General features: G+C 44.0%; 1 protein-coding gene across 5 annotated transcripts; it reads left to right on the forward strand.

Moving 5' to 3' along the window:
* Window positions 1-5,060: 5,060 nt before the first annotated feature.
* Window positions 5,061-26,410, forward strand: PTGR1 (prostaglandin reductase 1). Of its 5 annotated transcripts, none has more exons than XR_004350428.1 (8): window positions 5,061-5,652; window positions 6,259-6,374; window positions 7,759-7,804; window positions 10,191-10,358; window positions 13,822-13,939; window positions 16,616-16,771; window positions 19,680-21,534; window positions 24,976-25,110. XR_004350428.1 is itself a non-coding variant. In XM_032635479.1 (8 exons), the coding sequence occupies exons 1-8, from the start codon at window positions 5,345-5,347 to the stop codon at window positions 24,978-24,980; spliced, it is 1,032 nt and encodes a 343-aa protein (XP_032491370.1). In that variant the 5' UTR covers window positions 5,061-5,344; the 3' UTR covers window positions 24,981-25,110. The 5 variants fall into 5 exon arrangements, 2 of the variants coding, with proteins under 2 accessions (XP_032491370.1, XP_032491371.1); XR_004350429.1 differs by having other exon boundaries at window positions 13,858-13,939; XM_032635479.1 differs by having other exon boundaries at window positions 19,680-19,794.
* Window positions 26,411-27,449: the final 1,039 nt, after the last annotated feature.

Raw genomic sequence — 27,449 nt, forward strand, 5'->3', positions numbered from 1 at the left:
TTAAAAAGGAAAAAGAATAAAATAACATTACTAATCATAGTTTACAGATATCCCATAAGTATGACCTTTCCTAAATTTGCTCTTACCTATTAGAGGAATCCGTCTTGCCTGTACTGGAAAGTAAGACAGAACAGTGAAAAGTATGGGGCTTTGGAGCTTGTTAACTCAGATTCAAATCTCAACCCTGCGACTGACTAGCTATGTGATTGTGTCTAAGTTATTTTACTTCTTAGAACTTCAGTTTCCTTAGGCTCTGAGGAAGATAATAAGAACAAGTGCTTCCCTGAAGTGTTATAAGGACAAGAAATACTAGGTACCAAGCTCTTCTCTAGGATAAGGCTCACAGATGGTGCTGCACCAATGTATCTCCTAGTACTGTGGGAAGAGGCATAATCATCCTCTCCTGAAATGCAGTGTCTTACATGTATTAAGGGGCTCTTTCAATCATGAGAATAATATTACTACCCAGTTTTATAATTATTTCCCAAGCATTATCTTACCAGGCCAATGCAATGGAAGTTGTATAGAAGGAAGAGGAGATGAGTGTCTATTCTGAAAGTGCGTTGCCATAGAAAAACGTCAGAAGGAATCCTCCCCAAACAGAGAACAAGGACTTTTGCTTCTTACACTGTAGGCATCTGTATTGTCTGAATTATTTGACAAGATGCATTCTCTTATTACTTCTGTGATTGTATTTGACAGTGAATTGTTCCCTCAGCTAGCTAGATCAGAGCTCTCAGAACCCTAAGGCTGGAGGGCTGAACTGAATTTGGTTTTGTCTCAGAGCAAAGTAAGGGAAAATGCTCTCCCTTGACCTTTTCCCCACATTCTAATTCTGTCTGTGATGACTTAACCACCATGACTTAGCTTAATCACCATGACTTGGCAAATTTCAGTGATTAAGCCTGACAGAGTCACAATGACTGGGATCCTGTTTGACCTGGTGTGGCCAAATCTTATCCATACCTTCTATTTGAAATCAAGTGAGTAAATGTTTTTTTTAAAAAAAAAAACAAAAAGTGAGTAAATGTTTGAGGGATACTTTGTTCCAGGCACTTTATTGCTATAATTCTTATTGCTTTCCAAAGACTCTTCACACCAGTGATTTTGTTAACACTGCCAGTGTCCAGTAACAAAGAGTGTCTTTCTCATCTCTGATTCTCTGATATACCTGAAACATGCTTTGTTCACAGCTCAATATTTTTAAATATTTAATTTTTAAAAAGTCATGATAGAGAAGAGAGGAAGGAAGGTGTTTAGGGGGCTTGCTACTCGCCAGTCCTTTATGTCCCATGTCACACAATCTTTACAACAATCCTGTTTAATAGTGTAGTGGACGTGACAGATGTTTCCCTAAAATCCACTCCACATATGCCACATACGCCAGGTAAGCTTTGGAAACACACCTCACAGGCAGAGGGGACTTCCTGACCAATTGCCATGATATTCCTCTCTTCATCTGGAAGAAGGATGGACTTCATCAATTCTCACCAGGGAACCAGGGAGGCACAGGCTCACCTGCTCCATTTGCAGGGGGTCAGGGCTGGATTCAGTGGTTCCAGAAACCCAAACTACAGTGGCTTAAAAAGCACTTTTTGTTTTCATGTAACAAGGAGTCCAAAGAAGGAAGTCCAGGGCTCATGCAACTACTTAGGAAACCAGACATCTTTTCCCTTTCTCTACTGCCACCTGTCGTGAGTGGCTCCATGGTCACAAAATGTTTGTTGCACCACTGGGCAGCATCTCCACATTTCAGGCAGGAAGAAAGACAAAGGACAAAAGATGCATGTCTATTGAGTTTCTCCCTTTTTATTTTAACTGGGAAACAATATGTTTCCTAAAAGCCCTACCCATTAGATTTCTGCTTGTCTCATTGACCAGAACTATGTCAAAATCCCAGCCACAAAGGAGCCTGGAAGCAGAGTTCTTTAACTGGGTACACGGCTACCCTAAACAAAATTAGGGTATGTATGTAGGAAGGACAAAGAGGATATTGGATATTGGACAGGCAGCCAACATGGTCTGCCACTGGATATACCAGGCATGAAATCTTTTTATATCTGGCTCTCTGCCATTAAGTGTACATACTTATTACTTTGGTTACTTTGCAATATTTCTTAGAGAATAGAGGAAACCATACATTTTCTGAGCCACAAATGGGAAAGCATATGTTGCAACTGGATGTCACCACTTGGGCCAATGTCTCAGATAAAAAGAGGGAAGCAGGTTGTCTTGTGTCCATGGCACTGGACTGTAGCAAAACCTCTCTCTACCCTCTGCTAAGAAGATGGGGGAGGGGTGTCTTGATTTCCTCACTGCGCATATTTCATTTTGGACTGAGGGCCAGAGGGTTGAGTTCTTCATACTCATCAGAGTTTACAGTGTATTATCACCACTGGTCTGCCAAATTCTCTCTCTCCCTCTGTCTCTCATTAATTTATGTGCCTTTAAAAAGCAATCCCCATTCCCTACTCTTCTCCTCCTGATACCATAGGCAACTATTGTGATGTATTTAATATGTAGTTTGTATTTTTTGTAAATGTTCTTGCATAATGTTCACTGAGGGCTCATACTTTTAGTTTATAGAAGTGATATCGGGTCATACACTTCTTTCTGTTCCTTTCTTTTCTCATGCAGCATTGTGTTTTTAGGATCCATCCAGGTTGCTTTATGTCCATCTAGCCCAGTGCTTCTGATAGCTGTGTAATACCTCCCAGTGTACATCCACCACACTTTACCCATACACTCTGTTATGAGCTGAATTATGTTCTCCCAAAATTCACGTGTTGAAACCCCAAACCTAGAACCTCAGAATATAATCATTTTTGGAGATAGGAATTTAATGAGGTAATTAAGTTTAAGCGAGATCATATGAGTGGGCTCTAATCCATGTATCTGGAGACAGGGCTTTTTTTTTTAATTTATTTATTTTTGGCTGCTTTAGGTCTTCATTGCTACAGGAAGGCGAGCGGGGGCTACTCTTCGTTGCAGTGTGTGGGCTTCTCATTGCGGTGGCTTCTGTTTGTGGCAGAGCACGGGCTCTAGGCACGCGGGCTTCAGTAGTTGTGGCTCGCGGGCCCTAGAGCACATGCTCAGTAGTTGTGGCACACGGGCTTAGTTGCTCTGCAGCATGTGGGATCTTCCTGGACCAGGGCTCGAACCCACGTCCCCTGCATTGGCAGGCGGATTCTTAACCACTGCGCCACCAGGGAAGTCCCTGGAGACAGGGCTTTCAAAGAGATGATTAAATCCAACTGAGACTGTTAGGTAAGGTTATAATCCAATATGATTGGTGTCCTTAAAGAAGAGAGAGAGACACCTGGGATGTATGTGCACTGAGAAAAGGCCATGTGAAGACACAGAAAGAAGGCCGCCATCTGCAAGCCAAGGAGCAAGGGTTCAGGAAAAACCAAACCTGCCAACACTTTGATCTTGGACTTCCAGCCTCCATAGCCATGAGGAAATAAACGTCTGTTGTTTAAGCCACCGAGTCTATGGTATTTTGTTATGGCAGCCCTAGCAATCCAATATACACTCTTTCAGAGACATCCACATTTCTTTCAACTCTTGTGGAAAGTTTTTGAAGCCAGCAAACAGTCTTTCCTGCGAATCTGGCAATACTGTATAGCTAACATCTGATATTACTTAACGCTATCCTCTTGGAGTTCTGAATCTGTCACTCAGTGCCTTGTTAAAAAGAATCCTATCTCTGATTTAGATAACCCAGGCCTAAGATTTTCAGTCTGGGAAAATAAAAAATAAGATGCAGAGTACCAGCTTTAGAATGATCACGTGTTTGTGAAAACGGGGCGGGGGGCGGGGAACCTTCTAAGTGTATATGTCTGAACGACTGTGGAGAAGAGAGGGAAAGGGTCAACACTGGACTGGTAACATCTGTTACCTTTCGGAGAGGGTAATGCAGGAGAAGGGGCAGTGTTCTTTAAACATCTTTGCATTATTTCACTGTTTATATGACCGACCAGGATTGGGCTCGGAGTTGGGGGTATACGATTGAATGATGCAGTGTGGGGTGCCTGGGACTGACTCAGGGCCAGTGGGGAAGTCAAAAGATTGTTACCGGGATCTAGTGTTTATTGAGCTTACCACGCGCCAGTACTAGTCTAAGCACTTGGTGTTAACTCATTTTATTCTTTAAAAAGACTTAATTTTCATAAAGCACTACTCTTATCCCTATCTTGCAGATGGGTCAATTAGGCAGGAAGGGGTTAAGTAGCTCATTCAGAGCTGCACCGTTAGGAAGTGGTGGCCGCAGGCTTGGAACCGAGCCCGGGCACCTTTGCCTTAAGCACACCGCCTCCCTGGATCCACCTTTCCTCCAGGAGTCGGCGGGGAAAGGCCCTACCCAGGGCTGGGTGTTGCAGGGCTGCGGCGGGGTAGGGCGCCCTAGCTGCAGGGGCGCTAACTCCTGCCCGGGAGAGTCTGAGACTCACTGAGTAGGTGAGCCTTGAATTGGCTCTTGCAGGGTAAAGAGGTGTTCATCAGGGAGACTGGGGGGCAGGCGGGCACCGGGCCAGCACCCGAGTGCCAGGGTCGGGGCGGGGACGCCGGGCAAGCTGCGGGACTGAGGAGGAGCCCCCCGGCCGCGGCCGCTGGGGGAACCCGCCTTCGTCCCCGTGCTCCCCAGGTACACACACACACACACACACACACACACCCCTCGATCCCTGGACACACACACACACACACACACACACACACACACACCCCTCGATCCCTGGACACACACACACACACACACACACCCCTCGATCCCTGGACACACACACACACACACACACCCCTCGATCCCTGGACACACACACACACACACACACACACACCCCTCGATCCCTGGAGACACACACACACACACACCCCTCGATCCCTGGGTTTCCCTCCTGACCCTCCCCGGGCCCCGACCGGCCGTAAATCCCGACTTCCGGAGTTCCGCTGCGCAGTCCCAACTCCCTGCTTCAGATAATGGAGCCTGCGGACGTTGGTAAGTAAATATCCCCACCCCACAGTTTTAGAATCTAGACTCCCCTGTGGCGGAGCGTTTGCGTGCTGCTCGCCCTCTCCTAGTGCTGAGTAACCTCTGCGTCTTGCCCTCGGAAGAAACCTGGAAGCAGGATGCCCGGGCCGATGCTTCCTGGCCCGTGCAGGTTCTTGGAGAGATCGGAGACGGCTGCCGGAGGGAAGGGCGTGGCCTGGCAGTATTTTGGGTGCCTGGCATAGCTGCCTGCACCTGGGAGGGGGCTGGCGAAGGAACGTGCGGGACTACAAAAGTGGGACAAGTGTGGAAGGAGAAGAAAGGCAGGGGTCGGAATTCATTTAACGGACGGGTATGGGCGCGGCGAGGAGGTGGGATCCGGGGGCGAGTGCGCCTGGGCCGGGCATCACACCTGGCCCCCTTCCTCTAGCGGGGCGGAGAGGGGGGCTCGTCCTGATCCTCGCCTGCCTCTGCAGTCGCGCCCTTTCCACGGGTGCTTCTGGACTTATGGCGAGTCCAGAATTCTCAGCGGCTGCCTTTTTTGGGAAAAAAAGACAAGTAGGAACAGGAAGGTTTCGGGTCGAACGACCTCGATCGCTCCAAGGAAAATGCCCTGAGAGCTCAGGGCCGCCTGAATCATCTTCTCTTGGCCTTGTCTGCAGGCAAGTTTAAACCGAAACAGACCCAAATTGATTTCCCCGTTGGTGCCAAAGAAAACTCGCGCCTGAAAATGGGGCTGAGCGCAGCGCCACCCGGCGGTTGTCAGGTGTTCCTGAGACTGCTTGCCTTAGAACGCAGCGCTCTGGCCCTGGGAAAAGATGTGCATGGACGTCGGTTCTTTGTGTTTGATGCTTTTCCTTAGAATTCGCTTCATATGAGGAGAGAAATGGAATATTTGCACTCCAGGTAGTTGTTCAGCGCCCTAGCGAAACCTTAGCAGTGGCTAGGAAGAATTTGTGGGTTAACATTGTTCCTTGCCTTGGAGATTTCTAAGGTAGCCTCAGTTTCCTCTTCTGCACAACTGTGCACTGGCAATGATAATACCTATCTTATAGGGAAATTACGAGGGTAAACTGAGATGATAAGTATGACGTGCTTAACACACCAATAGAAACAGTGAATACTACTAAATAAACGTGATTGACATTAAATGATAATGATAAAGTTGATGACGGGTAGACCCTGCTGTGCGGCCTCAGTGCAACACTTAGGGAACCATAAGAATCCAGTCACTTCATGGCATTGACTACATGTTTACTGTGTTCTAGGAGCTTCAGGATGGTTCATGCTAAGAGCTGGACCCTGAAGAAACACTTCGTAGGCCACCCTACTAATAGTGACTTTGAATTGAAGACGGTCGAACTCCCACCCTTAAAAAATAGAGGTAAGTCATACTCATTAGATTTAAGTTGGAAGAGACTATATCAGTTTGCCTTTGCTGGGTAACAAACTACCTCCACATTTATTGACTTCAAACAACAATCATTTATTAGTTCACAATTCTGTGGGTTGGCAGTTTGGGCTGGATTAAGTTGTGGGCCTTGTGTAGGTCTCATCTGGGCTAAACGGTTAACTTAGGATGGTCATCACTCACATGTCATGTTAGCCGGCTTTCTGCTCAGGTGCACGCCTCACTTCTCCTCTATGTGGCCTCTCTAGCTGGCTGGTTTGAGCTCTTTGTTTTCACTGTGATTTCATAAATCTAGAGCAGCAAGAATTGGCAAGATCCAATATGCAAGCACTTTTCAAACCTCTACTTATATCATCTTTGCTAATATGATGTTCATCAAAGCAAGCCCAGATTCAAGGTGTGGCAGTAGACTTCTTGATGGGAGGACAGCAAAGAAGCCCACACACAGGGATGGGTGGTATCTGTGGCCCTTTTGCAAACGGCCGCAGAGACCTTTTCAAGGCTGTGTGTGTGAAGCCTCAATGTCATGTTAGAAGATCCCTCTACTTCCCTTGGTAACTGAAACGCATGCTTGGGTGCATTGTTCCTCCTGACTTTCGCTAGCCCATGGGGAGTATTTCCTCTCTGTCCCAGTGAGCCCCACGATGACAGTAGGGTAAGAACTGCCTAGCAGCAGTGTGAAGACCTCAGACTATCCCTGTGAGCAGACAATATCCCTGCAGTAATTGAAGGGAGAGAAATGGCGACACATCCCATCACATGTTTGGAGATAAGCTTTGCAGAGCACTTGCTAAAGGGTGTCTTTAAGGGCTATTTTCAGGTAGGTAAGCTTTGAGAAAAGGGCATGCAATCAAGTAGCATGGCAAAGTTATCGATCCCATCTAGGTTGGGATAACCTAGAACTCAGAACCAAAATTCCAGAGGATGGGTGCATGAGGGTCACTCCAGCAAAATGCATGTATTTTTTAATACTAACTGAGGCTGGTAATAAAACCCTATGTGAGCCCTGTAACACAGTGGTTACAAATGTGGCCCTGGTCAAGATACTTAACCTAAGCTTAAATAAAATGGAAACAATAATTGTTCAGAACATCATATGAAATAATCTATGTAAAGCATGGAGTGAGTGCTGAGTAAATAAACATAATTTTAAATTTTATTTAAAAATTTAAAAAATAATTTTTACTTTTATTAACTGGACTGAGCCCAAGGTGAGAGCTCTTTTTGGCTCTTCAGTAGAAAGCACAGATGAGAGGGCAACCCTGAAGCAGAGAGATTGTCTGTGTTTATTTAGAAGGCCAGAGACAAGGCATCAGGCCAGGGTTTCTAATTGCCTGTGGAATGCTTTATTTTGTAGAGGTCCTGCTGGAAGCTTTGTTCTTCACTGTGGATCCTTATATGAGGTATTATTTTCCTCCAGAAAATTCTTATGTTGTGCACTGGACTCTAGTTTGATGTGGTCAATCTTTTAAAATATCCAGCTGATTCAAAATGCTATGGCTTCCCCGTTTCTCCTAGAAGGATGTCAGTGATGGGATTCACGGATGCTCATCTTTTTCAGGCGAAAGTCTGAGCAGAGCAGTGAGGGATTACACTGGCCCCTTTACTTTACAACCATCCCCTATCTTCATGTGCACAATTTACCTCTCATTGTTCACCAGAATTCCTTCCCAAAAACTTAAAAGAAGAAAGAAGCCAAGCTCGAATTTCTCCATTTCACTACTGGCAAATAATTTGGGTAGAGAAAGACGCTAAGACTAAAATTAGGTTTTCTTGCCTTTCCTTTATCTATATTCTTTTTTTTTTTTTTTTTTTTTTTTTTGCGGTACGCAGGCCTCTCACTGTTGTGCCTCTCCCGTTGTGGAGCACAGGCTCCGGAAGCGCAGGCTCAGTGGCCATGGCTCATGGGACCAGCCGCTCCGTGGCATGTGGGATCTTCCTGGACCGGGGCACGAACCCATGTCCCCTGCATCGGCAGGCGGACTCTCAACCACTGCGCCACCAGGGAAGCCCTATCTATATTCTTTTAATTTAGGTAATCTGCAGTCGACTCAAACGTGTGTACTCAGTAAACAGTTCAGGGAGAGGAGAGAATAAACGCTTTCACTGGCCACTGACTCAGTAACTTTTTGCCTAGGTAAACAATGCAGCCATCATTCTTTTAAATAATTTTTTTCATAGCTGATTGGTAGAGATTAAAATCTAAAGTGAGGGCTTCCCTGGTGGCTCAGTGGTTGAGAGTCCGCCTGCTGAGGCAGGGGACACGGGTTCGTGCCCCGGTCCGGGAAGATCCCACATGCCGCGGAGCGGCTAGGCCCATGAGCCATGGCTGCTGAGCTTGCGCGTCCAGAGCCTGTGCCCCGCAACAGGAGAGGCCAAAACAGTGAGAGGCCCGGGTACCACAAAAAAAAAAAAAAAAATCTAAAGTGAAAAAAATATGTTTCCAAATGTTAACTAGCATCCCTTTTTGTGTATCTAGTGTTTTGGGTAACAAGTACCCAGTGGTACCTGGCTTATGTTTTTTTGTTTTGTTTTTTTATTAATTTTTATTGGAGTATAGTTGCTTTACAATGTTGTGTTAGCTTCTACTGCACAGCAAAACGAATCAGCCATACATATACATATACCCCCTCCCTTTTGGGTTTCCCTCCCATTTAGGACACCACAGTGCATTAAGTACAGTTCCCTGTGCTATACAGTATGTTCCCATCAGTTGTCTCTTTTATACATAGTATCAATAGTATGTATGTGTCAATCCCAATATCCTAATTCCTCCCACCCCCCCGCTTTCCCCCTTGGTATCCATACATTTGTTCTCTACATCTGTGTCTCTATTTCTGCTTTTCAAATAAGGTCATCTATACCATTTTTCTAGATTCCACATATATGCGTTAATATACGATATTTATTTTTCTCTTTCTGACTTACTTCACTCTGTATGACACTCTCTAGGTCCATCCACATCTCTACAAATGACCCAGTTTTGTTCCTTTTTATGGTTGAGCAATATTCCATTGTAAATATGTACCACATCTTCTTTATCCATTCCTCTCTTGATGGACATTTAGGTTGCTTCCAACAGTGGGGGTGGAAGGCAGGTTGCATTGGGTTATCAAGTGAATGGGAAGTGAAGAGATTTGGCTGTTAAAAGAAGAGGGAGGGGCTTCCCTGGTGGTGCAGTGGTTGAGAGTCCGCCTGCCGATGCAGGGGACGAGGGTTTGTGCCCCGGTCCGGGAGGATCCCACATGCCGCGGAGCGGCTGGGCCCGTGAGCCACGGCCGCTGGGTCGGCGTGTCCGGAGCCTGTGCTCCGCAGCGGGAGAGGCCACAGCAGTGAGAGGCCCGTGTAATGCAAACAAACAAAAAAAAAAAAGGAGAGAGAGAGACGAGGTAGAGATAGGATGAGATTGTAAGATAGGGACAGTAAGAGAGGAGAATGTTGAGGATTCAAAAGAGAGGAAGGGCTAAGAAATGGAGGGTAGCCTCTGAAGAAGAGAAGAGGCTGATGTCCAGGTCACCTTGAGACAGAGGATGAACACCTCTTGCTTAGAGAGAAGAGTGAGTGATGACAGGGACAGATGCTGGACCAGTTGAGAATTCCTCTCTGAGGGCCCATATTTTTCCTTGAGGAGGAGGCACCAATGGCTAAGAATTCAGATGGAGAGATGTGGTAGGGTGTTAAATCATGGAACATGAAACTCAATACCCCTTTGTGACCACTAACCATGCAGCATCGGACTCCCTTGAAAGGAAAGGGGTTTCCCGTGTCTGAATGTGCTGTCTCTTTCAGGGTTGTGGAAAGTAAAAACTCAGCCTTCCCAATAGGAACAACTGTAGTGGCTCCTTCCGGCTGGACGGCGCACTCCATTTCTGATGGGAAAGACCTGGAAAAGCTGCTTGCAGAGTGGCCAGACACGTTACCACTGTCTTTGGCTCTGGGAATGGTTGGCATGCCCAGGTGAGTTTCATGGGTTTATTTCACTCATTTGAATACCTGATATCCTGGTTTTCCAAAATGGTTGGTCCAGAACTTGATCAACGAGAAGAGACTCGAGACGTTCTAGGCTCAGGGGCTGATTAGAAAGGATGATGGGACTAAGAAGGGAAGAAAGGGGCTAGAGTTAGCCTTGGGACTGAAGGAGAGAGAGGGGAAATCAGGTACAAAGAGAAAGTGCCGGTGAGGGGCAGCATGGGAGGGAGAGGAAGCACAGTCCCTCTCAAGCCTCTGTAAACGGTATGACACAAAGAAACCAGCTCCTTCTGTCCCTGGAAAGGTCTTGGCTTCACCCCTCACTCATGTCTGCTTCCATTTCAGAGTCTAAAAAGGGAAAAAGAGTTCAGTGTACCTTGGCCTTTCTGTACTGTCTCTGATACCTCACCTCCTTTCCACATCTGAGTTTCCAGAGGTGTCAGGGGATCTGAAGTTTAAATAACCGAGATGAATCCCAGTATAGTTGTACAGTCAGTGTGGTGCAGATTTAAAACACTCAAGTGTCTCTTGGCCTTATCCCTCAGGAAGACTCCTGGTCAGTTCATCCTGTGTCTGCCCTCCAGGGCCCAGCTGCACTTTGCACCTCAAGTTTTCCTCTCATGTCCTGGAGAAGCAAGGTCACCTGAATTCCCTTTGAAGTCCCCCAAATTTTCCTAGCCTTGAAAGTTTCTCTAAGTAATTTCTCCAGGTTGTGTGATCCTTTTCTTTCTTCATTCCTTCTTCCCACCCTTCCTCCCTCTTTCTTTTCACCCTTTGAAGGACTTCTAAAGAATGAAAGGGAAATATATATATCCCCAAATGATCAGCCTCCAGCAAAACCAGTCCCATACCCCCCAAGTTCATATAACACACAGGATTTGAGCTCCTCAGAATTGCCACAGCCAAGAGACAACATTGTGAAATTAGAGGATGCTTAAGGCATTAAACAGAATGACGGCCCTTTCCGGTCTGTCCTGCCTGCCTGTACCCTCTACTAGTGAGAGCTCTTCCTCTCCCACCTTGTTATCCCACCCATCCTTCTCTAAATGGTGAGCTGGGGGTAGGAGCATGGGGATGAAGGTGGACATGAGGAAACCAAGGAGCCAGTCTCCCGTGACTTAGCTGGAGAGAAAATAATTGGTAAAACATTAGGAGATTTGAATTCTAAAAACAGAGGATAATGTATTCATTTGTGGGTATATTTCTCATTCACCCATTTCAAGCCCCTAAGGAGTATGCTTCTACTCCAGGTAATCAGCTTATACCAGTGGTTCTCAAAGACTGAGGGGGTGGGGTTACATATGCCATGTTTCTAGCCTCCATGAGCAGCACACCAATTCTTTGACAATTCCTGCCATTATGCGCCCTTACCAGTGGGATGGGTCAACCCTTCCAGAATGCTGGAACTTCTACTATAAACTATAAAAGAAGTTGAACTTTGAAACCTAGGGTCTTTCAGCTGTCCAGGCTCCAAAGATTTAACATCCTCCCAAAGTATTGCATTATTTCCTTCTATAGGATCTCTGTCTTCTTGTTAAGCTGGAAGAGTTCAAGTGTTTTGCTCTCTAACCTGTTGATTCTATCCAGTCCCCCTTCGTCCAAAGCATACCTTTCATTTTCCCTCTAGGATTTCTTTACTGCTGACTTCTTCATCCTATCTCCATTTTACTTTTAAAAGGAGGTGATGTTTGGGAAAGACCTTGTACATCTTAGGTCAGTATGTCTAACTGAAAGCTGATTTTGCAACCATCTAGACGGGAGACTGGGGGAGGGGGTGTACGGGCTGTCATGGGTGGAATGACCCAATCTGAAAATGTACCTTCTGCTTCTCTTTGGGAGTTAGGCTAACTTGCCTAGCGTACTCGGATATCAGCATTCATTAAGGCGGTGGTTCTCAGTTGCTTGCATTCATAAGAATCACCTAGAGTCCTATTCAAATTCATATATCCACATCCCAGTATTTTTGAATCAGTGGGTTTGAGGCAGGGTCTGGGAATCTAAATTTTTAATAAAGCTCCAGGTGATTCTGAGACAAGTGGTGTTCCATCCATCTTTTGAAAACAGTGGGTTAAGGGAATATTAGATATTTGGATCCTCAGAAGAAGTGCTGTTTGCCTTTCACTGCTTTCCCTTCAATGCCCAATTCTAACGAGCCCTCACATGTAGTCACGGCTGAATAAGCTTAAGTCACGCCAACGTGTAGTTTGTTTTACCCAGAAATGACTTTATGTGAATTGTCTGAAATTTTGCCAGTGGCTTAACAATCACCGTAATGGGTACAGATTTCATGGGCTCAGACTCAGGGGTGAGAAAATAGAACTTAAAATTTTTCTACTCCTGTACTTCATTTCTATCTCAAACTGGTGTAATAAAATAAAACCTCTGTTAAGCCAGTGATTTCTCCCATCATTTCAGGTTTAAAACTCATAATTTCCTTTGTCTTCTCCGTAGGGTTGATGCAAAGCTCACAGGGCTAACACAAACCCAGTAGAGGGGGGACAACTTCTTGCTTTTGATCTTACTTGTGCGTTGGTCCCCCCCTCTCAAAGTGTAACTTTTCTCGGGCTTCCCTGGTGGTGCAGTGGTTGAGAGTCCGCCTGCCGATGCAGGGGACGAGGGTTCATGCCCCGGTCCGGGAGGATCCCACATGCCGCGGAGCGGCTGGGCCCGTGAGCCATGGCCGCTGAGCCTGCGCGTCCGGAGGAGCCTGTGCTCCGCAACGGGAGAGGCTGCGGCGGTGAGAGGCCCGCGTACCGCAAAAAAAAAAAAAAAAAAAAAAAAAGTGTAACTTTTCTCATTGAGTCCTCAGCCACATCCCCTTCCAAGCTGGAAATCCACTGAAGTGTGGTGGTTTCTTGACCTAATAATCCCCATTGGTGCTATGTGAGCTGCATCTTTGCAGGCCCACTAGTCGTTTCCCTGCAAGCTAACTTCGGCATCTCACTAGGGATGAGGTGGGGAGACTGCAGATGTTCTTTCATACCACTCTGGAGCCATGGGAAGTTCAAGGTGTTTCTTCCTGACCCTCTCAGGCCTAGACACCATATACCGTTATATCTGTTTATGATGTCATGGAGGCTTTCCCCATGAAGCTCTCCATCTCCCTAGAACTTACATAGGAATGAGGCATAAGCTCTCTGTTCTTGGATCCCTACAGTTTAAGGGGATCTATTTTCTTTCACCCCTGAAACTTGTCCTGGGGGTGGACAGGATGCTTTCCCCTTCCAGCCACCTCTCTGTTCCCTCCCTAGTTCCCATCATCTTTTTTCCTCTCCTGGAGGTAAGGAAGGAGGAGGTGGACCATTAGTGGCTAGTAATATCCATTTCCTATATTTTCTGTCTTTTACCTGGACCCATGGCACTGAGCTGCTGAGAAGGCCTTCAGGGTATATATAAATGAGATACAGAAAGAAACAAATTTATCCCCATAGCCTTACTTTTCTTCCCTTAGCCTAACAGCCTACTCTGGTCTGCTTGACATCTCCGGTGTGCAGGGTGGAGAAACAGTGCTGGTTAACGTGGCCACAGGAGCAATGGGCTCCGTTGTGGGGCAGATCGCTAAGCTCAAGGTAAGTGTCTTCCTCCGTAACAAACATTTACTCAGAGCCCACAGCGTGCCCTGGGAATGCAGAGGTGAACACACCAGACCTTTTGTCGTCTCAGGGAGTTTGGTCTACTAGTCGATTTCGTTGAGAAGCTGGAGATGGGGAATGATTGAGAAACGTGGGGGGAATGGGGAAAATGGCGCAGCAAAGATGACCTGAACATTGTAATTTGATACACTGCAGGTCTCAAGTCAGGAATGGCCTCTGCTAGAGTAGTGAATTTGTAAGCAGTAACTATTTTCATAGTTTTTACTGAACTTTTCTTATTACAACTTAATCTCCTTTCTTCATGATTGCCCCTAACAATTAAAAGAGGGACTTGAGATCAGCCAACCAAGAGTCATCACCCACACAGCCCTATTGCAAAGGCTACTGCAGTCAGCCCAGAGCGGTGGGGCCTCAGCTTGGGAACTAACTCATGGGAGGCACGCAGGGCATGGAAACATTGCCTCTGATCTGGACAGGTGTCTGTGCTCAAGAGATCTGATTTGATGGTAGGGGTACAAGACATCAGGCAGCTCACACATGGTCAGGATGTATGTATCACATAGTGGAAATGTTCCAAGGTGATCTGGTTTGGCTTATCCTTTGCCAGAGGCTGGATGTTGGATGCAGGATCTGGTTTCCAGGGAAAGAGTTAGGGAGAATACAGATGAGTACAGGACTACAACCAGCAGCCAAGGGTTTGGGCTGGTCTCCAGTGCTAATGGGAGCTTGGAATACAAATAAAGAGATGAGGCTGTCATACAGGTTGCAAATTTTGCAGTTAAGGAATTACATTAGTTTTCTAATGTTAAAGCATAATAGCATTCTGAAATAATTGTTATTTACCAATGGTGTATTATGAATTTATACTTTTGGATTTGATTTAATAACATTTTATATAGAATTTTTGCATCTATATTCATAGGTGAGTTTGGTTTAAAGTTTTTTGTTTGGAACTTATCAGTGTTTAGCTTTGGGTTATGCTAGACTTAACAAAATGAATTAGTAATACTTCTAAAATTCAAATTTTAAATGTTTTATTAAAACTTACAAAATGAATTAGTAATACTTCCAAAATTCAAATTTTAAATGTTTTATTAAAACTTCAAGGGATTTTTATTTCAAAAATTTGATAGGACATATTTTTTAATTAGGGAAGAGCCGTCTTTCTCCCTTTTCTTATCTTTTTCTTTTTTCTGGCTGATGCCATGCAGCATGTGGGATCTTCGTTCCCCAACCAGGGATCAAACCCATGCCCCCTGCCATGGAAGCACAGAGTCTTAACCACTGGACCACCAGGGAAGTCCTGATAGGACTCATTCTTAAACCTATTCTTTTATAAACTCCATTAGAGACTGCCATGCTAAGAAGTTTGTGCTTAATCCTTGGAGGAATGACATGATTAATTCTGCATTTTAGAGAAATCTTTTTGACCCTGGGAGGTGAACAGTTCATAGGGACACAATACTAGAAACAAGAAGTCAGATTAGGATGCTCTTACAATAATTCAGATGAAAATTATGATGCCCTGACAGTGAAGATGGGACGTCAGAGGCAGCTTTTAAGGATATTTGTTGAAAAAGAACAAACACCTGGTGATTGGATGTGGCTAACAAGAGAAAGGAAAGCATCTCCTTTGACCCACATGTTTCAGGTTTGGATAACTGCGTGGTATCACCCACTACAATAGAGAATAGAGGAGGAACAACAGGTAAGAAGCAAGGGAAAAAAAAGATTCCATTTTAGACACATTGATTATGAGGCCCCTTAGGCTCTCCAAGTGAAGATTGTTATAGGTTGTTGGAAATACTGATTGGGAACTCAGGAGAGAGGCATGGCTGGAGTTAATAAACAAGGGAATCATCTGCATGAAGGTGGTAGTGAGGTCATAAGAGTAAATGAGATCATCTTATGAGAGTATAAGGTTAGAAGGCAAAAGGACCAAGGATAAGAGATTTTGCAAAATTGTTTTTTCTTGAATCGTGTAGGAATGGAAAAAGTATATGGCAGTTGTTTGTACAGATACATGTACGAACCCAAAGGCCTTTCCCCAATTGAGAGTGAACAGAGGCCGATATTCTGGTCTTCACGATAGTTTCAGAATAGAAGAGAGCTTTCTGAAGATCTACTCTCTATGTACCAATATAATCTCTAGTCTCAACCTGAAAGTGCTTCTCAGAATGCACTCCAGTTCCTCTATGATTAGGCCGCACCTAGTCCAATGCTTTGGGCCAAATCACAGAACACGGGGCAGTTGCCAGGAGGGCCGTCTTTGATATGAGAGTCCCAGGGCAGAGCCAAAATTATAGTCTAAAGAGTCACTGCACCAGGAGATAGCATGCAAGTCATTGCAAGGGAGAAGAAGCCCCAACATAAAGAAACAGGAGAGTCAAGCCAGCAGGTTGAAATGAGCTGCAAACCACCTAAACATAGGAGGGTTCGGTGGGGTGGTCAGAGGCAGGCTGAAGTTATGATTGGGTTGTATCATAGGCTAGTTTAGGGATGAATTTCGCCTAGGGGGTGTGTTGGCCCATTATATATGTGGCTCAGCACCTAGGAGGGTGTTCTGGAGGAACCTGGCCATTCTAGACTAGGAGGATAGACTTGGCCCATGCCTGTGGTTTATAAATGGTTTCCATTTTTCTCCCCATTTAGGGCTTCAAAGTTGTTGGAGCAGCAGGGTCTGACAAAAGGGTTGCCTGCCTTGAAAAGTATGGATCTGATGTTGCCTTTAACTACAAAACAGTGAAGTCTTTGGAAGAAACTTTGCAAAAAGCCTCTCCTGAGAGTTATGATTGTGATTTTGATAATGTAAGTACAAATTGGACTTAATATCTGATTTACTAGCAAAGCAATGAAGTACTATATGAGGGAATCTACTTCTAGAGTTTCCATCTAAAAATATATGAGGAAAGCACATATGCCTTTTTTAAAAAACAGCTTTATTGAGATATAATTTACCTGTTTAAAGCATAGAACTCAGTAATTTTTAGTGTATTCACAGAATTGTACAACCCTTGCCACAACTTTAGAACATTTTCATCACCCTGAAAAGAAATGCTTGTGTTCATTAGCAGTCACTCCCCTTTGTCCCCCCAAAAGTGATATTTTGTGACTGGCTTCTTACATTTAGCATGTTTTCAAGGTCCATCCATATTGTAGCATGTATCATTTTTTCATTCCTTTTTTAAAAAAATTTTTATTGAAATATAGTTGATTTACAATGTTACTTCATTTTCTATTTTTAAAAATAAATTTATTTATTTATTTATTTTGGCTGCATTGGGTCTTTGTTGCTGCGAGCAGGCTTTCTCTAGTTGCGGTGAGCAGGGGCTACTCTTCGTTGTGGTGCGTGGGCTTCTCATTGCGGTGGCACAGGCTCTAGATGCACAGGCTCAGTAGTTGTGGCACGTGGGCTTATTTGCTCCGCGGCATGTGGGATCTTCCCGGACCAGGGATCGAACCCGTGTCCCCTGCATTGGCAGGCAGATTCTGAACCACTGCACCACCAGGGAAGTCCCTCATTTGTTTTTATGGCCAAATAATATTCCATTGTATGGATATATCACATTTTATTCATCCATCCATCGGTTGATGGGCAATTGAGTCATTCACACTTCTCGGCTATTATGTATAATGCTGGCTATGACCATTCATGTACAAGTGTTTGTGTGGATATATGTGTTCATTTCTCTTGACTACAATCAGAATTGTTGGGTCATATGGTAACTCCACGTTTAATATTTTGAGGAACTGTCATACTATTTTGCAAAATGGCTGCACTATTTTACATTGTCATCAGCAATCTGTAAGGGTTCCAATTTCTCCAAATCTTCAGCAGCGTTTATTATCTGTCATTTTGATTGTGGCTATCCTAGTGAGTTTGAAGTGATATTTTGTTGTGGTTTTGATTTGCATTTCTCCAATGGCTAGTGATGTTGAGCATCTTTTCATGCGCTTATTGGCCATTTGTATGTCTTCTTTGGAGAAATGTTTGCTCAAATCCTTTGACCATTTTCAGTTGTGTTATTTGTTGAGTTGTCAGAGTTCTTTATATATTCTGGACCCAAGTCCCTTATCAGATACAGTCAATTCTCAGTATTCCTGTTCTATAAGTTCCTATAGAACTTTATGTTCTATAAAGTCACCACAAACACTGAACCATTGCTCCTACTGGAAGGGTGCACACACATGCACATATCTTACATAGATTACAATCTTTAGTCCTTCCTATAACTTCTCTTTTATTTTAAAAGAGAAAATTTTTGTTTAAAAGTGTTAAGTAACTTGTCTGAGGCTGCCCCAGGACTAATCCTCCCACAGTTGGGATTCATACTCCATTCAGCTGGCCCCAGAGCTGGAGCTTCTTGAACCACTCTGCACTGCCCACTACTGTCTTCATCCTCTGGTAATCTCGGTATGAGAGCTAAAAAAAGAAGGCAGACCCTTGGCCTTTTTTGACCTCAGCTGGGAACTTTGTGTCTCTTTTGCCACTCGCCACTCTGTGTATGTCTGCAGATGACCAGGGAAAGCTCTATGAGTATTGAGGTTATAAATAAATTTTAGCAAGTAGTCCAGTTCTCAATTATGGAATATACTTACAGTGAGGATCATTAGTAATAATATCTCCTGTATAGGGTTTGCAAACATTTTCTCTCATTCTGCGAGTTGCTTTCACTTTCTGTTTTTTTCTTCCACTTTCTTGATGGTGTCCTTTGAAACACAAAAGTTTTAAATTTTTGATGAAGTCCAATTTATTTTTTCTTTTGTTGCTTAGGCTTTTGATGTCATGTCTAAGAAGCCTTCGCCTTATCCAAGGTCGCAAAGGTTTACTCCTATGGTTTTTTCCTAAGAGTTTTATCGTTTTAGCTCTTACATTTAGGTCTATGACACGTTTTGTTTGTTTGTTTGTTTGTTTCGGTACACGGGCCTCTCACTGTTGTGGCCTCTCCCGTTGCGGAGCACAGGCTCCGGACACGCGGGCTCAGCGGCCGTGGCTCACGGGCCCAGCCACTCCGCGGCACGTGGGATCTTCCCGGACCGGGGCACGAACCCGTGTCCCCTGCATCGGCAGGCGGACTGTCAACCACTGTGCCACCAGAGAAGCCCTATGACATGTTTTAAGTTAATTTTTGTGTATCGTGTAAGGGAGGAGTCCTATTTCATTCTTTTCCATGTGGATGTCAGTTGTTCTGTACCATTTGTTAAAAAGACTGTTTTTTCCCCTGTTGAATTGTTTTGGCACTCTTGTCAAAAATCAATTGACTATAAATGTAAGGACTTATTCTGGACTCTCAATTTAGTACTATTGATCTATATTTCCGTTCTCACACTGTCTTGATTGATGTAGCTTCATAGTAAGTTTTGAGATCGGAAACTGTGAGTCCTCCAACTTTGTTCTTGATATATGGCTTCTGAGTTATTTTTCCATACTTTTAGATAAAGCAATGAGATTACTGAACTGGTCAGAAAACCCCAAATGATAATGAAGTAAAATTTACAAGTTATATAAGGTGTATTTCTACAGTCAAATGAAAATGCCTAGTTTCTAATGTCTCTTTCCAACTGCAATTTTCTGCCCTGCAGTGCTAATTTAATCAGTGTTATTGCTGCTAAAACAAGTATTGTGAAATGATCGTTGTGAGTTAATGATTCTCCTGAGTCTTCTAGGGTTTAGATTATTTAAAGGTTTTGGTTTTTTGTTTCCCTGTCTGTTTAGGTGGGTGTAGAGTTTTCCAACGTTGTTATCCCCCAGATTAAGAAATTTGGAAGACTTGCTATTGCTATACGTGGGCCCATCTCGACATATAACAGAACCGGCCCCTTTCCCCCAGGTAATGAGCTCACGCACATGATCACAGGTATAGAAAGACGGGACAAGGAGGAGATTCACAGATATGGTGTAGGCCAGTGACTATCAAAGTATTTAACAGATTTCCTAATATTCTTGATGAAATAGTGTTTATTAAACTAAAAATATAGAATTGTGTATATTTGTGCTAAATCAGCTTTTATTGGATTTTGACATAGAGAAATAACAGGCGCTGAAAATATGGAAGAAACAGAGTTATTAAAAGTTTTAGTTTTTTACCTACTGTTTTCTGCAAAGTTGTGAAAAGCCATGATTCGATTTAGAAATAGAACACGTTGTCCTGGCTGGGAAAAAATGAGGGTTCTTCAGGATATTCGGGATGTGCTGGAGGTTTGGGGGTGGGTAGACAGTGGCTTAATGTGGGTGAAGGGAAAACAGGCTGCCATTTCCTTCAGACAGTAGTGGGCAGAGTTTCCTACAGCAGCACCAAACTGACAATTTCCACTACAAGGGAAAGGGGCATGCGTTTTCTCTCCATCCCTAGAACGTCCTTGTTTCACTTCTCCTGTGCCCTGCCAGGCCCTCCATCCCCCGCTTCTCCACTCTCTTATGCTGAGACCTTCCCCTCCCACCTCCATGCCCAAATAAGTCTAAAAGCAGTATCAACTAGAGAACTATGTTCATTAAATCTCAATTTTCTAAGAGATGTCCTATAGGCCTCTTATTTTACAGATGGGGAGATGGATGGCCAAAAGGACCAGAGACTCCTTCAATCCTATTAGCGACAGACTCAAAATAAAAGCAGATCTTCTGAACTCCTCATACAGAGTCGTTTCTGCTACAAATGATTCTGTGCTGTTGGTGAGATTACAGATTTACCTGCGGTCTAAAAATTAAAAAAAGGAGAAAGGGCTTCCCTGGTGGCGCAGTGGTTGAGAGTCCACCTGCCGATGCAGGGGACACGGGTTCATACCCTGGTCCGGGAAGATCCCACATGCCGCAAAAAAAAAAAAAAAAAGGAGAAAGAACAAAAAGGAATCTTCCAGATTACCATCAGGATCCAGGCAACCACAAATAAATGGGTTATTTGTTCTATGATGGGCTTCACTCATGGGAATGAAACCTTATAACCCTGCTAGTTAACAACACCTCGGCTACACTGAGACAGGTGGGTGGGAGTGGAAGAGGCTGAGGAAGGCCCACTTGTAGATTCCCTGTTGGGTTGTGAAAAATCAAAGACGCTACTTTCTCCAAGAAGGATACTCCAGGTGCACCTGGCAATCTTATTAGGGACTTTTTCCCCCCATATTTTTCTAATTGATGCTAAGCTAGCGTCCTGGGAAATCTTCCTGCCAATTGAGCAGAGGTCCAGGATGCATTTTCCTGACGACAGCCAAATATTTTGGATACAGTAACTTGATCTAGGCTTTTAAGCAATTAGTCTTTACAAGTTCAGCGGCTCAGGGCTCAGGTCTTTGAGACCTATCTGGCCTTGTGGACAAGCTGGCCTTGTCCATTCCATTTTAATCAAGTGAGATTCTGCTCTGCCTCTGATCTCCAGAAATTCTAACATATTTCACTGTTAGGAGAGCTCGGAGGCAAGTACTTGTTTCTCCCAGCTCTCATGCCACATTTGTTTTCTACTCGCAATAAAGAGACCACATCCCCATCAGCATGCACAATCCCAGAAACAGTATTTCATCATCTTCCAAGATGAGAAAATGAGGACTCCACTTCTTAACCCAAGAGAAATATGGCTGGGGTGAGTCGTCCGCAGAAGCACTCTTTCTGCAAGGCTAATCTAGCATTTGGATGTTCCCCTCTCGTGTCTCGCTCATCTTGCATCAGTTTCTTTTGCTTCAGGACAAAGCCCTACTTTTCCTTCTTTATCTCTCTTTTTTTTTTTTTTTTTGGCTTCTTTGGGTCTTCATTGCTGCAGGTGGGCTTTCTCTAGTTGTGGTGAGCGGGGGCTACTCTTCTTTGCGGTGCGTGGGCTTCTCATTGCGGTGGATTCTCTTGTTACGGAGCATGGGCTCTAGGCACGCAGGCTTCAGTAGTTGCAGTGTGCGGGCTCAGTAGTTGTGGCTTGCAGGCTCTAGAGTGCAGACTCAGTAGTTGTGGCGCACAGGCTTAGTTGCTCTGCGGCACGTGGGATCTTCCCGGACCGGGGCGCGAAACCGTGTCCCCTGCATCGGCAGGCGGACTCTCAACCACTGCGCCACCAGGGAAGCCCCACGCTCTTGCTTTTAAATATCATCAGTATGCTGACAGCTCCCAACTGTCTGTCTCCAGCCTAGATCTCTCCCCTGAGCTCTAGACTGTTCAGCAGCTGTGCTTGGATGTGCAATACGCTTCTCCATCTCTGTCTTAAAGTGTTAAAAACCGAAAATGTCTTGATCTTTCCTGCCAAACTTGCTCTATATATAGACCGCACCGTCTCAGTTATGACAACCTTTTTAGTTGCTCAATTCAAAAACGTTGAAATTATCTTTGATTCCTTTCTTTCTCTCATATCCATGTCTAATCTGTCGGCAAATTCTGGTGGCCCAACCTCGGAGATACATTCAGAATCTGCCCTGTTTCCCCTCCTTCACTGCCACCATCCTGGTCTAGGCCACCATCTTGTCTGGCCTGGATGTTGTGGTGGCCTCTAAGCTGCTCTCCCACTTTTTCACCCCTACAGACAATTCCCAACACAGCAGCCAGAGTGATCTTTTAAAGCATAAATCACACCAAGTCATCTTACGCTCAAAACCCTGCAAAGCTCCCCATTTCACTTAGAATAAACCCTGCGAGGCTGGACACTATCTGGCCTCCGTTACCTCTCTAGTTTCATTGCTTACTGTCTCTCCCCACACCCCTCCACTTCTCCGTAATTGCTTACCTAATTCTCACCCCCTCCTTCAAGTTTTTGCTGAAAACTGCCTTCTGAATGAGGAAGCTTTGAACATGACCCTATTTTATATTGCAATCCCCCTTCACTGGTTGAGCCTCCTTATCTTACTTTGATCCATAGCAATTATCATCTTTTAACATAATATACACTATAATTCACTTAATTGTCTGTCTCCCTCGCATGAGAATGTAACCTCCCCGAGGGCAGCAGTATTCACGCATTTTGTTTGCTGATGTATCCACACCACCCAGGATAGTCTGAATAGGCACTAGATGAACATTGTCCAGACGAATGAGTGTTAGAGGGGCGTATATTTTGCCATGGCTCTTCCAGGTCCTAGAGTGGAGTCGTCTTATAGCCATGCCTTATAGATCCAGAGGAAGAATCCAATCGCTTTGTCCTGAGCTGTGATCATTTTCCCACCTTACACCATGTGGAGTTTTAGTCAACAGAAATCTGAATAACCAAGGTGGCATTATTTTCATTTCCCAGGAGAAAAGTGGTACCATACTTCCTAACTCCTGGCTTCCTGATCATTTCCAAATTCAAAGACATAGATGGCTCCCCTGGCATCCCCTGGAGCTTGGCGTTTTTCCCAGTCTAACACTCTCCAAGTGCTGGGCTGGGCTCTTTCCAGGGAGCTGGGAAGAGTGGGATGCGTTTAGAGTTCCCAGTGTGTAGCCTCTTTGTCCCTGTTGGTGAAATCAAACATGATCACAGCTGACAGCAGGCACCACTGTGCTGGTGTCCCAAATGCTTTCTTCCTACAAAGTGAACCTAATTATAATTTTGTTTTAAGTAACTAGTGAATTGGTTTAATTTCTCTCTCTTCTACTTATTTCGTTCTCATCCCTCCCCCTTTCTTTTTTTTTTTTTTTTTTCTTTGTGATACACGGGCCTCTCACTGTTGTGGCCTCTCCCCTTGCAGAGCACAGGCTCCGGACGCACAGGCCCAGCCGCTCCGCGGCATGTGGGATCTTTCCGGACCGGGGCACGAACCCGTGTCCCCTGCATCAGCAGGTGGACTCTCAACCACTGCGCCACCAGGGAAGCCCCCTCCCCCCCCTTTTTTTTTTTTTTTTTTGCGGTACGTGGGCCTCTCACTGTTGTGGCCTCTCCCATTGCGGAGCACAGGCTCTGGACGCGCAGGCTCAGTGGCCATGGCTCACGGGCCCAGCCGCTCCGCAGCATGTGGTATCTTCCCAGACTGGGGCACGAACCCGTGTCCCCTGCATCGGCAGGCGGACTCGCAACCACTGCGCCACCAGGGAAGCCCTCCCCCCTTTTTTAATACACTTTTTATTTTAGAATAGTTTTAGAGTTACAGAAAAATTCCTGAGAGTAGAGAGTTCCCATATACCCTGTATTCTATTATATCCTAATTTCCCATATTATTAACATTTTATATTAGTATTCACCCTCTACTTTTAACCTCTAAACTTTTGATTATAGCTTTTGACCCTTTCCAGGTTCTTGGCCTCTTCAAGCACAGGAATGAGCTGGGGCTTTCTATTGATAGTTATGTGTTCAAATCCCAGCTTCCCTACATACTAGTTGAGTGAGCTCAAGCAAATAAATAGTCCCTCCATAAATCCATAAAGGATGCTAAACCATCACTGGATACATTAGGGAAAAATAGTATAAGGTGACTTAGGTCTCCACATAAGACCTCTTTAAAATAATGTGAGAATGTGAATTAGTTCTATTTAGTAGACTGTGCCTTGTAGAAAAAAGAGAAATGAAAATCCTTCTTCACTAAATGAACTCTTCCCTCCCACACTCCTAAATGAATGTTAAACACCTACTGAACAAATCTTGGCTTGAAGGGAAGACATATTTTTAGACTGCCATTGTATTTACATTTCCTGAACAGGTTCTGCCTCTTCAGGGGTCAAATAGAGGTAATGATGCTACAGCATTGGGCTACTGGAAAGATGAACACAGATGATACCCTGCAAGGATGTCCCCTGCTCCATCTGCTTCCGCCTCTTCTGAGATCATTACATTATTAAATTTTTTGTTCAATTTACTTAGAAATTAATTAATTGCTTCCTTGTGACATTTCTCGTATTGTTATGCTGTGATCTGACGCCTATTATTAAACTCTTATGTGTGCTGTAATCTGTTACATACACTGTGTATGTGGGTCATGCCCCCCAATTGACTATAAGTTCAAAGAGGACAGGGTCTCCACTTCCTAGTTCCAAGTTTCCCACGATGTACTGATAAATTTGTTGCTACAGTGAGAAGAGTATATAATTTAGAATATGAAATTAATCTATTATATTTGTTGTTGTTTTGATACAGAGTAAAATCCAGTACCATGAACACATCACTGAAGGATTTGAAAGCATGCCAGCTGCATTTATGGGAATGCTGAGAGAATTTGGGGAAGCAATAGTGAAAGCATGAACAAAAATGACACATGGAATCTAGAAATCATTTGGATGATTACTTAGTTTCTTTATAATCATTTAGTAAAAGGTATGCTGTCTTCATGATCTAAAAAACATTAATTGTAATGCATCTGATCTACCTAATAAAATACATTTAAGTGGAATATAATTAGCAAGAGAGAGGGAAAATTTCATATTGAACAATGGCCAAGTGAACTTACTGCCTGCTCTAGTTCCCTCAGGGTTATGGTAGAAAATAATGGCTCTCGAGTCCAAAAGTTTACTGCTTCTGTGACCTTGAACTTCTGATTTTTCATCTGTAAAGTGAGGACAGTAACATCTGCTTCACATACATATTATACATTTATTTAAAACACCAGCATAACACGTGGCATATATTAGGTACTCAGTAAGTGTTAGCTACCTCCCTGCAGAAATCAGTGAATTTGAAGTCAAGATCACCACCCCTATGGCTTATGGTTACACAAGGAGAAATAACCATTGCTGATGTACAGGGACTCAGGGGAGCCCCCATTGGTCCTCTTCGGGCAGGTCTAACGTGGCAGACCAAGGAAGGAATCTATCGCTCACAACAGCTACAAAAAAAGATAACATATGGGAATCTTTATAAGCCAACAAAAATGTGAGAGATTATTATGAAGAAAGCTTTGAAACATGACTAAGAAACACAAAAGAAGACAGAACATATGGAAGTTACCATGCTCTTGGACTGGGAGATTCAGTATCATGAAAATGTCAGTTCTGTTGATCAATTCTGCTACCAAATAGAGGAGGGATCAAATTGGAGTACAAGGAAAAAATAAGAGAAAAAAGTGCGATTGTGTGTGTGTGTGTATAAAACCTCTGGAAAGATGTAATAACAAGAACTGAGGTGTGCCTGAAAGATGGGGGATAAGAGAAAAACTACACTTTTGTGCTTTTTGAATTCTGAATCTAATGAACAAATTTATTCACTATTACAAATTCAATTAAAAAAATTAAAGTCCCTGTGCTTCTGTGTCCCCTTCCCATATGGGGGGAATAACATGCATGAGAAAAAACTCAGGAAAAGGTGGGGTCACCCCTAAGGCTGGGCACCCCCTGGTGTTTTTACCTCTCGAACTTGTCCACAAGTTTGAGCCTCCAGCAGTGTGTCAGCTCCAGGTGAAGAGTTCCTGCCCTGGCACTGGGTCCCGTGGTGGGTTCTGTTCTAAGGCTTCTACCCCAGTAGCTTGTGACTCTCGGTATCTGTCTGACTCTCCCACTCTGGGGGCAGTGGTTTACCCTGTGACCTAAGGTCTCTGCTGGATCTCAAGAGTTGTTGATTTTTTTATGCTCAATGTTTTTCTTTTTGTTAGGACAGACTGATGACACCCAAGCGCAATACATGCTGGACCAGAAACCAGAAGTCAAGAGCATGTACGTATCTATATACGTATATACACATATATATATTATAAATATATATATATTAGTTTTGTTTTTTTTTTTTGGCCTCCCTGTGTGGCTTGCTGGATCTTAGTTCCTCGACCAGGGATTGAACCCATGCCCTGGCAGTGAAAGTGCAGAGTCCTAACCACTGGACTGCCAGTGAATTCCCAAGAGGATATATTTAAAATTTTGACAATACTTACCATTTTTTCTTTGATGGTTAAGTGCTTTTAGTCTTTCACCTAAGAAATATTTGCCTATCTGTAGGTCATGAAATTTTTCTCCCATATTTTTATTCTGTAAGTTTTATCCTTTTAGCATTTATGTTAGATCTGTGATGGAGCAGGGAATAGGGGATTGGGATTGACTGCAAAGGGCAAAAGAGAATTTTCTGGGGTGATTTCAATGTTCTGTTTGGATAGGGATGGCATAAGGGTGGACGTGTGTCAAAACTCATTAAACAGTACATTTAAATGCATGCATCTTATTGTATATAAGTTATACGTCAATAAAGTTAACTTTTAAAAAGAAGAAAAATAGGTCCAGTACAAAATTTAGGCCACAAGACAGGAGCTTCCTTGCTACCAAAGTGCTATGGACTCCTGGCTTACTTGTAGGGAGAAAGAAGTACAATAAACAGCCAAAGAAAGGCCAACATCTGTAAGATCCACAATCACACGTTACATTCTTTGTAGGGAAGCCTCCCAAGTGGGCACTGATATATTTCACCTTAAGAGGAGACAGGAAGGACAAAGATCTTCGTGTTTCCCCCATGCCCATCTAAATCTCTTTCCAGAATTTATTTTGGGCCCAACAGTAAGATAGGTAACTTTTTCCAAGAGACAAGCTAGTTTTTCATACACCACTTACGGAATATTCCATCTTTCCTTTACAATCTATTAATAACATGGTTCCACATCTAGACTCATCTGTTCGTTTTTTCCGTTACATTTT

The sequence above is a fragment of the Phocoena sinus genome, chromosome 6, assembly GCF_008692025.1.
Source record: "Phocoena sinus isolate mPhoSin1 chromosome 6, mPhoSin1.pri, whole genome shotgun sequence".
NCBI lineage: Eukaryota > Metazoa > Chordata > Mammalia > Artiodactyla > Phocoenidae > Phocoena > Phocoena sinus.

Bases quoted from the DNA above. Each gene is read 5' to 3' on its own strand.
- PTGR1 (XM_032635479.1), top strand. From the start codon at position 5,345: ATGGGCGCGGCGAGGAGGTGGGATCCGGGGGCGAGTGCGCCTGGGCCG. The intron at 6,375-7,758 runs GTAAGTCATACT...TTTATTTTGTAG, and splicing joins CCCACCCTTAAAAAATAGAG to AGGTCCTGCTGGAAGCTTTG. The intron at 10,359-13,821 runs GTGAGTTTCATG...TTCTTCCCTTAG, and splicing joins GGAATGGTTGGCATGCCCAG to CCTAACAGCCTACTCTGGTC.